This window comes from Crotalus tigris, unplaced genomic scaffold (assembly GCF_016545835.1).
Source record: "Crotalus tigris isolate CLP2741 ecotype Arizona unplaced genomic scaffold, ASM1654583v1 scf7180000017546.9332058, whole genome shotgun sequence".
Taxonomy (NCBI): Eukaryota; Metazoa; Chordata; class Lepidosauria; order Squamata; family Viperidae; genus Crotalus; species Crotalus tigris.
In genome coordinates this window covers 5,173,384-5,186,282 of record NW_024096465.1, presented here as the reverse complement: position 1 = coordinate 5,186,282, position 12,899 = coordinate 5,173,384, and the positions used below count along the sequence as shown (strand labels likewise).

At 34.6% G+C, this 12,899-nt stretch overlaps 1 protein-coding gene across 5 annotated transcripts in view; it reads left to right on the top strand.

Annotated features, from left to right (window-relative positions):
* CHD7 (chromodomain helicase DNA binding protein 7) overlaps positions 1-12,899 on the top strand; it is a 204,175-nt gene that overhangs the window by 177,329 nt on the left and 13,947 nt on the right. For all 5 annotated transcript variants that reach the window (XM_039335786.1, XM_039335771.1, XM_039335791.1 and 2 more), the window contains 5 exons: positions 642-821; positions 1,931-2,041; positions 2,134-2,339; positions 6,324-6,523; positions 9,476-9,635. In XM_039335786.1, coding sequence (XP_039191720.1) covers positions 642-821; positions 1,931-2,041; positions 2,134-2,339; positions 6,324-6,523; positions 9,476-9,635 — 857 coding nt within the window. The remainder of the gene's footprint in view (positions 1-641; positions 822-1,930; positions 2,042-2,133; positions 2,340-6,323; positions 6,524-9,475; positions 9,636-12,899) is intronic.

Sequence of the window (12,899 nt, the reverse complement as noted above, 5' to 3'; positions counted from 1 at the left end):
AAAGTCAAAAAGTGCTTCATTAAAGTATTAGTTTAAGGGTATATAATACTTATGCAGCTGTGTTATTCTAGTTTTTTATTGTTATTTTTCCCCCTAAAAGATTTCAGTTTCTTTTTCAATTGAATTGTACAGCTTGTATGTTATATTAAAGATGGAAAAATTTAAGTGGTTTATCTTGGTCTGATTTTTTTTACATCTCAAAAAACCTGGCATTTTAAGTGGGGTATGTGGACTTTCTATATCCACTGTAAGTAATAAGAAACTGTATTTATTGCAATGCCTTTCATGTTCAGTTTCCTCGAAAAAAAATTCCATCCTTTGGTATATATTGAGAGGGAATAAATGTAGTTCATTTATTGCTTTATTTTGAATTTGGGAGCATGGCATAGAAATGAAAAAGTTATGATCCAGAAACTTCAAGTTTAGGGAAAGGTGGCCTCCTGAACCAGCAGGAAGGAAAGTACCATTTTGAATTTCTCCTTCTGACTTTGAAGGAGAAACAATACTGGATAAAATCCCATGGATCATAGAATTGTTTCCTAATCCTAATTATACATTAAGAAAATAAGATTGTTTATTTTGCTAGCTGATAAATATTAATCAAAAATAAAAAGGCAGCTCCTTTTTCTCACAACTTATAGGTTCAGCAGCTCTCCAAAAAGGAAATAGAGGATCTTTTGAGAAAAGGGGCTTATGGTGCTTTAATGGATGAAGAAGATGAAGGATCTAAATTTTGTGAAGAGGATATAGATCAAATTCTTTTGAGACGAACACACACGATCACAATTGAGTCTGAGGGAAAAGGCTCCACATTTGCAAAGGTCAGTAAAAAAGTTATTTTTTAAAATTAATCAGAATCATGTATGAATGATCTTTGCCATGGACAGCGTCTGAATATAGACTTATCCTTAAATTCCACTGTAGCAGACACTAAAATAATGTTCCAAATCAGAATCTAAAATTCTCTGAATCCGTACAAATATGCAAACTGAAACATGAATATAACTTGAAAATAAATCCCCTTCTATAAACTACTTGAATACTTTATAAGAAAGCCCTATAGAAAAAGAGAAGAATCTATAAAATATCTGAAATATCAAATTTCATACCTTAAAATAAACATTAATGTCTGTTCAGTGTATACAAGAAATAAGGTGTTTTAGGGAACCTGTATCTCAGCTGAGAATACTCAATAGGGAACATTCAGGTATGTTCAAAGTATTACGTTTTGCATCTTTAACACAAGCTACTAGCTATACACTTTGTGTAGAACATTTAGTAGTAAGTTTTGTACAATGCTTAAGGGAAGATAATTCCAATGAATGCTCTCTGTCTCTGCTTTTAGAACAAGGATGCAGTCATTTGGAAAGAAAAATACAATTTTTAAAGCACTCGTTCGACCCTCTGTGTTCCAATCCTGTAACACTGCAGCAGATAATAAAGAGCATTGTCTTTTTGTCACAGTACTTTCACCCAGAAAATAAGAATGCTCCTTTTTACTTCAAATGACATTTTGCATCTTAATAATACTTATATCTGTTTAAAAGGCAGACATTTAATTATTTCATTTGTTTGTGGCAGACAGGGATTTGTCACTGTTCTCATCTTGAAGATACTGCTGAATGAAAGCTGTAGTGTTGTACAGCTAGTCTAGCAGTACATAAAGCATTCAAAGTTGACATGTTTTGAGCCCACACATCCAATAAACACTTCTGGTGGTAGAATCAGATCTTTGAAAATATTTTATGCACCTCTGGCCGCTATCTGTTTCTTTGGATCTCTGGTGATTCAGAACTACCTATTTTTATTTATCTTTCTGTTTTTATTTCTGTAGTCATGCAAATGAAGTTGAACAAAGACAAAATAATTTGCATTATATAAGTGTGTATATTGCAGCTTTTAATCAAATTATTATATTGTTTTGTTTTAGGCTAGTTTTGTTGCATCTGGTAACAGAACAGATATTTCTTTAGATGATCCTAATTTCTGGCAGAAATGGGCAAAAAAAGCTGAACTTGATATTGAAGCCTTAAATGGAAGGGTGAGAAATTTAAACTTACATGCTTTATTTAGTTTGCTGAAATACATTTATTATTACTTTTTTTAAAAAAACCTTTTTAATTTTTGTTATAGAACAATCTAGTTATTGATACTCCAAGAATAAGAAAGCAAACTAGATTATACAGTGCAGTCAAAGAAGATGAACTGATGGAATTTTCAGACCTCGAAAGTGATTCTGAAGAAAAACCTAGCATAAAACTTCGTAGGCCGCAGGACAAATCCCAGGGATATGCAAGGAGTGAATGCTTTAGAGTAGAAAAAAATCTGTTGGTCTATGGGTAAGTAAAATGGACTGGAAAACAAAACAGTATTCAAGGCTCTATATTATTTGGCTCTTTCTACGTATAAGGTTGTAGTTTATTGCACAAGAGACTGCAAATAGAAGTTTCATATGATACAACTTGGCTTGCAAGCATTATTCTGGATTGGTATATTCTTCATTTTCCCATTCATTTATTCATTCATACCAACACATCATTTCTAAACCAAATTCATTGTTAAAAATCATTCTAAAGTGAAAAATAATTCACTTTAGAAAATTATTTACAATAAGTAAAAAAAAAACAGTCTAATGTTCATGATGGCAACTATGCTTATGCAATTTGGTAGAATCTCTCCCCCCTCCCAAAAAAAAGACTATAGACATCTAAAATAATAATGTTGCACAATATTAATTGGTAAATAGCATAGATTTAACTGTCAGACTAGGTAAACAGGTACATTTTAGTTAATTCTAAAAACTGACAAGATTCAGGGCCAATCATAAGTGGATGAAGAGGGAATTATGTTAATGGGAGCTTGTCTTGAGAATATTCTTTCTCTTGTCATCAGATAGCAGATCATTGGCAGACAAAGCACATTGAAAAAATGTCCCTACTAAAACATAGTTGACAGAAATATAGTATATTTAAGTGAGCAGTTGCCACATATATTTTGTATTCTACTACAATGATATTTGATGTAGTATGTTCTGAACATATGTTTGCGATAACCAAACACATATGTTTGTGATAATCAAACTTCAGTCTATATTGGAGTGAATCCAAATATCTTGTTTTCTTCCAACAGCACATGTAGCTATATATTTACCATATTTTCAAGGATAGATTATTGACTAGATGAAGAGATTAAGAACCAAATGATTCAGAGTGGGCTTCCATACATCTCAAGTTAGCTAATTCCATGAAGTGCACAAAGAGACAGGAATTAGGAAGACATATGATGGAAAGCACTGCTTCAGACATTTTGTTCAACCATAGTGTCTTGATCAAAATGTAAAAGAGTAATTTTATCTCATAAACGCCCTTGTGAGTGTGCTTTTTGTCTCCAAGGCTCTGTAGGAATAGAATTTAAAAGTCCCCTAACAACACGATATTATTTTGCCAGATGGTTACAGATGAGAATATAGAATGATGGCTATAAAGAAACTCATCTTCATTACCTTTACTGCTGCATGTTAGCACAATGAATTCAGTTTATCTTCAGATTTGTTTTTCACTATTTGTACTCCAGCCATTTTGTGATATGTTTCATTGCCCATAAACCTTCTGAAGTCAAAAAAGCTTTCCAGACTTTACATTGGTAGAGATATTAAGAGTGATTTAATCAGCGATCCATTTAATCACACTATTAATATTCAAGTTAGGGTCTCAGCAGAATTGCCAGCCTTGTCACCAAGGCATTCAAGAATCTTTAACATTACATAATTATCCTAAACCAAATGATCCCAATGGATCCCCCAGCCTCCAGGGAGATAAAAAATCTGGCAGTTTAATCTTGTTACAAAATTCATAGACAATGGCAAAAAGAGGATGATAACTCCCTTCACTTTTAGGTCATACTCTCGCTATCCTAATGCAACCAGAATATAATCTGTTTCCTAATGTGCCGTCAATGATCCATTAAGACAGCTCCATGGTTTATCATAGAAACCAACAAATCACAAGCAAGGAATCAAAAGGCAGCCCCAAAATGAATGTTATAATCCCCATGGAGTACATTATTGGATTCTCCACTATCAGAAATCACCATGACTAATTCAAGAAATAGTGGATTGGTCAATACACAAACATTTTGTTTCTATAGCCTAATACTAAGACACACATCTCTAAAACCAGCAACAGAGTTGAATGGTCTGCTGGTAAACATAAAAGGTCATCTATGGATCACAAGCATTCTCTCCCACACCCTCTAATTTATGCTGTTATTCCCAAGATGAACCCTGCCTGATCTCATTAATGCACACTAAGCAAGCCCTTTTATTTTTGAATGATATATTATTATTTTGGGTTGATCTGGTTTTCACTAACAGCACTGCCAGACTAAAGGGTAAATTGACAGGCAACTGTATTCTGGAATATGGGAGAGAAACTGACTGATGACACATTTCAACCAGTATTCATCGTGCACGACACCAGTCCTACCCATTATAGTTTGTTCAGATTGTACAGCTCCATTTCTTTCCACCCATCCCTCCAGATAAATTCAGCATCATTACTAGCAGAAGCTGCAGTAGATAAGGCAACCACTCTGCAAACAACATATACAGTATCTCCTACTTCAGCCTTCTCCAACCTGGCATCTAATATACATGGTTAGATTGCCACTCTTATAATTTTGTCAGTGGTAAAATTGAGGCAACTTAGATTTTCTTCCAAGCCATTTAAAAAAGCCAGTGATTAAAAAATAAAGTTGCATAACCATAAATAATACTTTGCATACTAGAAATTCTTAAGCTCATTAAAAAAAATAGACTTCCCTTTTTTGAAGAAACCTGCTTCTGTTACCATCATTCCCAAGATCTTGTACCATGTAGGCCTTAATTTATTGTCATGATTGGACCTAGAATTTTGGTCATAAGTTAGCCTCAGTCATCAAGTCGGCCATCACCTGACCTGGTTTGATTTTATGGCTGTTTTTCAACAAAGTAAGTTATAACTGTTGTTAAGCAAACTATATGGTCTTTAAAGGAAACCAACATCTACAACTGATACTTTTTGCCAAAAAATGGCAAAACTCATCACAAATTGTGGTCACATGAATATAGGATGCCACAATTGGTTGTAAGTTGCAAGCAGGTTGCCAAGCACTCGAAATAAGATCATGTGATGCAGGAGGGGCAGTATGGCATTTTACAATGGTCAGAAATACTTTACAGGCTGTAAAGCATCAATTCTGAGGCCATCATAACTTCAAGTGGTTGCTAAGCAATGGTGATTAAGCAACTATCTGTAAACAGAAAAAAACTACAACACAGCATGATTATGTTAGACGTGTTTATGATAGGAATGGACAGGTAGTTAAAATTTTAGATTTTGTGCTACAGCAGCATTTATTTTATAGTTTAGTAAGCTCATATTTCTGAAAATTTAATAATTTTCAAATTAAAGTTATGCTCCCATCCTTTATTATATTATTGAATTTAAAACTGCCCTAGTGAATGATACTGATATTAAAAATCTCTGTCTTACATATTGTTTCTGTGAAGCGCTAGCACAGAGAAATATTACAGAAATGAATTCAGATTCATGTTAAAATCATAAAATTGCAAACAATTGCTCTGGGATATGAACTCCTATTCAGAACTTATGAGAGCCATTTACATCAAACATGTGTATTTTATTTTTTCCGCTATAGTAAAATATTAGTGACTTGCTATTTGCTTAGTAAAATAACTTGGACCCATAAAATATATATGTATGTATTTTAATATAAAAATTCTGCAGTATAAGTAGTCTCTTATGACTGCAATTAAGCCCAGAATTACAGTTGTCCGTTATGGCAGTTGTTAACTGAGGCGCCCACATGATTGCCTTGATTAATTATCACAATCCGTGCTCTCTTCATTGCTACCATTAAACAGAGCATGGGGGAGAAGGCCTAGAAGGCCTGGCACAGGCTCAGGCCCACATTGCAGCATCTTATTAGCTCATACATGGCCTGTCCCAGGCCTCCTCAGGCTTCTTCTGCACTGAGGCACCCTGCTGGGACCCACACCGTTCAGTCTCCTCCAGCTTGCCTCATCATGCTTTGGTCCACTCAACTTTTTTGAAGATTGTCTTTGGAAAAGAGAAGTGGCCATAAGGGTAGGCAGATTGTCAACTGCCTGAACTTTGTTCACATAATTGCGCGAGTGCAGTAGTGGCCATAATTTCGGGTATAGATCTAAGTCCCTTTATTCAGTACCATTGTAATTTTCAACAGTTGCTGAACAAATTATTGTAAGTTAGGATTAGCTGTGATGCCATATTTTTTTAATATAGTTGGGGACGGTGGACTGATATCCTTCTACATGGACGTTATAAGCGTCAGCTAACTGAGCAAGATGTGGAAACTATTTGCCGGACTATCCTTGTATATTGTCTCAATCATTATAAAGGGGATGAGAACATCAAAAGTTTTATCTGGGATTTGATTACTCCAACTACAGATGGACAAACTCGGGCCTTAGTTAATCATTCTGGTATGTATCTGCATCTTATTTCATATCCATTGCTGCTGTTGTCATAAAACATTGCTTTAAATCCATTGAGCAGTATTACGTGATCTTGAACAAAGCAAGTATAGATCTGTATTTCTGTGTGAAATGTGTTTCAGTGTTATTGTTGTTAATCTTGCTCTCTGTCACTGGGAATTACATGTTAGTGTCTTCATCTGATATTTCAATGCTAAAGATTCCTTTCCAAGATTTATCTTAGCCATTTCTATAATTGGTATGTAAAAGTATCACTGTTCTCTTGTAAGTTAAATGTGGAAAACTAACTAGCAATATGACAGACAATTGGTGTGTCTGGTTTATTACACTAAAAGACAGTAATTGAAAACAATTTTTTGTCACTAACAATGCAGTTGTAAAGCACAACATCATGTGACCATGCCACTTAGCGATAGAAATTCTGGTACTTCCAGTTGGTGTCATTAAGCGAATCCCATGACATTGTTAAGCACAATGTCAAGTGGTAATCATTTGTGACCTTCTGCCCCATTGACTTGCTTGCGGGAACCTGGCAAATGGCAATCAGACAGCACTGGTCACTGAGTACCCAGATCTCAATCATGTGACTGCAGATATGCTGTGATGGCCATAAGTACAAGGACTAATTGTAAGTATCACTCATTTAGTGCTGCTGTAAGTTTGAAAAGTCACTGAATGGGTGGTCATTAAGCAAAGACTATCTGTACTCTGAATGGCAGTGGTTCTTAAGATATGCATATGGAATCTTTTCAGGCTGTGTAAGTAGATGCTAAAGTTTAAAGTTAAGACTCTTTCTATGCAAAAAAGATGCTCTGCAATCAAGTTGCTACTTCAGTATTTTCCTACAGTTAATAAATTTAATCCTTGTGTTTACATATACTTTGTTAGAAAAATATATGAAGTTTCAAATTTATTAATTGATAGAACACTTTTAGATGTTTCAGACAAATACTTCCTGCATTTGTTGATCAATCCTGTACATCAGCTTAGAGGTAATTTGGCCACTACTTTTATTGAATTGCTTTATTTAATTTTTGGACTGCCTTACATGAACTGCTCATTAAGGTTATGCCCCAGTAATTCAGTTTGGTTAAGATTAAAGTTTTGATTTGGCCATTCCAAAAATGAAGTTATTTCTACTTCTGCTATTCTATTACAGTTTTACCTATGTGTTTAGCGTTATTCTCCTTTATGACTACATTTACTTAACATTCAACTCATGGATAATTATTGCCATTACCCTGTATAATATATAGTACAAGCCATAGTTCATTGTCCTCTCAGTTATAGTGAGCGATTTGAAGCCTGAATTTGCAAAAGGATCCCAAACTATGATATTCCCACGATGATGCTTCATGGTTAGGAGGATGTTCTTTTTTTGGAATGCACTATTTTCTCCAAATGTAATGCTTCTTATTAACACTAAAAATTATACTTTTATCCCTTATGTTCATAGAACATTGTTCCTTAAACTGCTGGATCGTTTAGGGGGTCTTTGATATATTTGAGATGGATGTCATACACTTTTATGAGAAAAGAGGTTTCATCCATTACACCTTTACATGCATACCACTTTTCTTAAATATTTTTCTAATCGTAGACTTGATGAATACTGATATCAGATATGCTTGTCGGAGCAGACTTTGACTGTGGCCATAAACATGCAATTTTTTTAAATAGGGAATGGCCTCTCAAATTCATGCATGATGCTCATCTCATTTACTGGAGTTGACCCTCCCCCATTAAAAGATTTGATTATCCTTGGACATCACAAACTTTTTCCAACACAGAGAGTGAATATTGACTCAGTATATTCAGTAAAAATGTAACACGATACAGTCAGGAAGCTTGTTAAAGAGCGATCCAACCTGGAACTAAGGAGAAATTTCCTCACAATGAGAATAATTAATCAGTGGAACAGCCTGCCTCCAGGAGTTGTGGGTGCTCCGTTGCTGCTGGTTTTCAAGAGAAAATTGGACAACCATTTGTCCAAGATGGTATATGATTTCCTGTCTTGGGCATGAGGTTGGACTAGAAAAACTCAAAGTTCCCTTCCAGCTCTATGATTCTATGATTGTTTATTTAATCAGAATCTCTCAGAAAATTCTAAAGAGTTCACAAAGTTTCTTTTACCACTGTATCTACTGCATAAAAATCCTCAATGCCAGAACCTTGAATGTAGTCTTTTCTCTATAAAATGCAATTTTGTTTTAATTGTAAATGATTAAAATTGCTACTTAGGTATATATTGCGCATTAAATAAGCTTTTTGTACCAGCATATGTTGTGTAGTTCTTTAGCATTCGCTTCTGTGTGGGAGAAGGTCACTGGATTGTTTTAAATGAGCAGTCTGTTTCAGAGTTGCTAAAAGGCTATAACATTATTTTAAGTTCATTGGCAGAATAATGGGATGTAAACATTGAGCATGATCCAGCCATAGTGAAACATTATTACATCCCATCATCTCTTATGCCATGTTAATGGGACTGAAATACTTTTAGCTTTGGCACAAATTCAGCTAATGAATGAAAATCTACAATATCTTTAAATTGCACATATGTAGAATATGCTGTATCATGTTTATGTTATTCTGAAACTAGCGCCTTTCATAATTTGCAACACAATTCTAGTTATGTCTATTCAGAAACTGAGTTAAAATAGGATTAACACGCAGGTAAGTGTGTAGGATTGCAAGCAGAGTGCTTAGGAGGGTAAATTGTACAACAGCATTCTGTGGTTTTCTAATTGTTTTCAATTGCTGCATAGTGTCTTTATGATAATGATCATCATGGAATGCAATAGTATAAAGTACGACCTAGTTTTCTAGAAGTCCATACCATAATGATAAAGGCTGTGAGAAAGTGATTTCACAGGCAGATGGCCTCCTTTGACATGGTGTCAGAGTTAATGCTGAAAAACCATGCATGTGTACATTTCTTAGGCTTGTCTGCTCCAGTGCCCCGGGGGAGAAAAGGCAAAAAAGTAAAAGCTCAGAGTTCACAACCAGTGCTACAGAACGCTGACTGGCTAGCCAGCTGTAATCCAGATGCCTTGTTTCAGGAGGACAGCTATAAGAAACATCTCAAACATCACTGTAATAAGTAAGTTAATCCATTAACTTAATTTGACCCATTTTGACTTGAAGTTGAATGTTTCATGGAACTAAAATTCTAGGACCATAATATAGGTCATGTAGATTATTATAAAGATAATCTTTAAATTATGCTTCATCATTGACACTGTTTAATAGTATAGACCCATACACATTCTTATTTTGGTTAATGCTTAACATTTTTCTTAGGATACAGATTACTGTTTGTCTTCTCAATGTGGTTAATTTAAGTTGATGTCAGTATTTAAAGTGTGGTTGGTCTTAGTTCATTGAATTATTGGAACATTATTTCTCATGAATCTAGCATGTGGTATTTAATCTTTACATGCTATTTAAATAAAGAGTTAAATTATATTACATATTTTATGAGGTGAGATAAGGGACATGCTGTAAATTTAATTGTATCAATTTTGAAATTATCCCTGTGTTGGGAAATGTTGCGATTTTGAACAACATATGTGATGAAAAAACTGTATAATTGTTGATGTTATTCAGAGCTTAGCTGACTGATGAAAATGAAGCATGTGCAATAAAAGACATTTAGTTCATATTCCTCATAATTTATGTATTACGAAGTATATTCTTTTCTTTAAAAAGTAACTGTTCATCATAAAAAGTCTATTCTATTTTTAATTGTAGTTACATATTATAATTCATTTATTGTGTATTCATTTATTGTATATTATTATTATTGCACTGGCTATGGCTATTATTTTTGTGCATTCTCTTGACCTTTTGGAAGACTGTTAAGACCTGTTTTAAGACCTGTTAAGACCAGGATGTTAGAGGAGCCTTATAAACATGTGTTGATTTTGCAAGTTTATGGTATGGCATTTAGGCTTTTTTGTAGTGGATTTTATTTTATCTTATTGCTTATAGGGGCTCATTTTATATGGTTTCTCTTATATTTTTTCCTTATAAACTGCTTTTTAATCACTCAGAATTATGTATTTAAGATGGATGGCCATTTAACATTTCTAAATATACTGCTTAAAAGTTGCATTGAACCAAATGATTAATAAATTCATAAATAAATTCATAGTCTCATCTTCCGTAAAAGGTAATATGGTCAGGATACTCTAGCCGTTTTCAGGCATTATATTCCTATGTTTAGTGGAACAGTGGGGCTTGGCCATTGCCCTCTTACAATCTTCCTCCCCATCACCTCTTTCACACATTCTTTCTCTTTAGGCTTATAGACCAACTCAACACTGACTGTGGATGGCGGAAATAAAAGAAAGGAAATATAACAGTGTTTTTTATATTTTACATCAGCAAATATTGCAGGGTACATCAATTGGATAACATGACCCCAAGTGAACTTTTTACTTTGAATATATATAAGTTGTAAATAATTGAAAAGATGTGCAAAAAGGAAGAAAGAGAAGTACAAAAGAATTGAAATACAATATAATTCCAAAATGGTTCCATTAAATTAATAGTAATGTTTTTAAATAAAATAAAACAATATCTAAATCAAGGGGTAACCTACACTCCTTTGTGTGTAGAAATGGCTTGTTTTGGGCTAAATTCAGGATGGCCAACTCCTTAAGTTGGAGAACTGGTTCTACCCTAACTAACTTACTTAGAATTATGAATCCAGCAATGCTGAACTCTAATTTCTTCCATATTGGTATGTATTCGACCAGCTGAAGAACCCTTGCAGTTGTGGTTGTTAAAGACCACCAAGTCTCTGGAGTATTTGTTTTTTTAAAAACAGAATGCCAGTTATTATCCAGGGACACTTGAAGTCTAAGAGCAGCACAGCTGTTTAGGGTTCTACAAAGAAAAATCCACCTTACTGGCCTTCAGGAAGGTGGTGAAGACCTGAGTTTTTCCACAGTGTTAATGGAGTTTTGGCATGGTTATGTGGGGCTGTGAGATTTTTTATTGGAGCTTCTGTTGTCTTTTTTATTGTTTTCTCTTTCTTTAAATTATATTATGTTTTCATGTTTGTCATCCAGAATTCCTCTGGTAGATGGACAGACATGTACATTTGTTTCATTTATTAATTGATAGTAAATATTATATAAGGCAGCTATTAAATAAGTTATGTTCTTACTTTTAAAAGGTTCTTCACACTAGATGCTGTCTGTTGCACATTGTTTTGCATTTGTGTAGAATGATTTCTAGATTTGAAACTGTCTCAGATATAGCTTTTTATTCTGTAAGCATACTACACAAAAATAAATGGTGTTCCAAAGACTTTACAATATTGCAGGTGCTTTAGGGTGTCTTATTACCATGCGGAAAGGGCTGGGATAGAAGCTGCAGGGACATTGCTCAAAGTACTAGGTGTACATGGCTAACCAAGTAAAAGGCGGGAATACCTTTAGGCTTTTTTCCCAGTTGGACAACATTACTCTGTGGAGATGAGGAGCTTCAGAAAACTGCAGGGGAGCAGATGTGGCGCACATATTGCCAGTTCACATCACATCATTAGTATTTCAGGTAGAATATGCTTTTTCAGTGTATTTCTTTTAATAGTTTTCTAGCATCATTGAGAATGGAAGAGAGTAGATGTTTAATTACATCAATTTGGTCTTTGAGTATGAATATAGGATTATGGCTCCAAAATAAATGTTTATATTCTTTTAGAGGAATTACACAATAAAGCTAAATATGGGTATATTCTGTTGTCTTCTAAGGTAAATAGGGTAATAAGAGAAGTAAATTTGGCAAAAACTTTTTAAAAAACAATTTCTTAAGAAAACACTGACTTTTTCCTATTTTTTAAAGCAAAGATTTGTGTAATCTAACAAGTCTAACATTCCATACTGGGGGTTTATTGTAAGGTAGTAAAACCGGATTTTATATCTCGTTTATTCCTACAACTTCTGATGTGCTTCCAAAAATGGTATTAAGGCAGCAGCTGAGGAAATTTTATGAGATAATGAAGCAGAACAGTTACTGAAAGCCATCTGCTCAGTTGTTTACAAACTTGCTTCAATACTTCAGAGGCAGTGGTAGAGTACGTGTCTAAACTTCACAAGCTGCACTAGGTAGAACTAAATGAAATGCGCCTGGGTTGGGCTGAGCTCGATCCCTCTCTGTGCAGTCTAAGCGGTTGCCAGGCAGGCCTGTTGGAAGCCAGCAGAAAGCACCACACAGAGGTGATTATGTGCCACCATCTGTCACGCTTCAAGCCTACCATACAGCATGGCTAATCAGCCTTGGCAGGATGATGGATGAACAGCAGCAGCTGCCAAAAGCCACTGTTGGCAAACAGTCCTGAAGTTAAGAACTTTTTCCC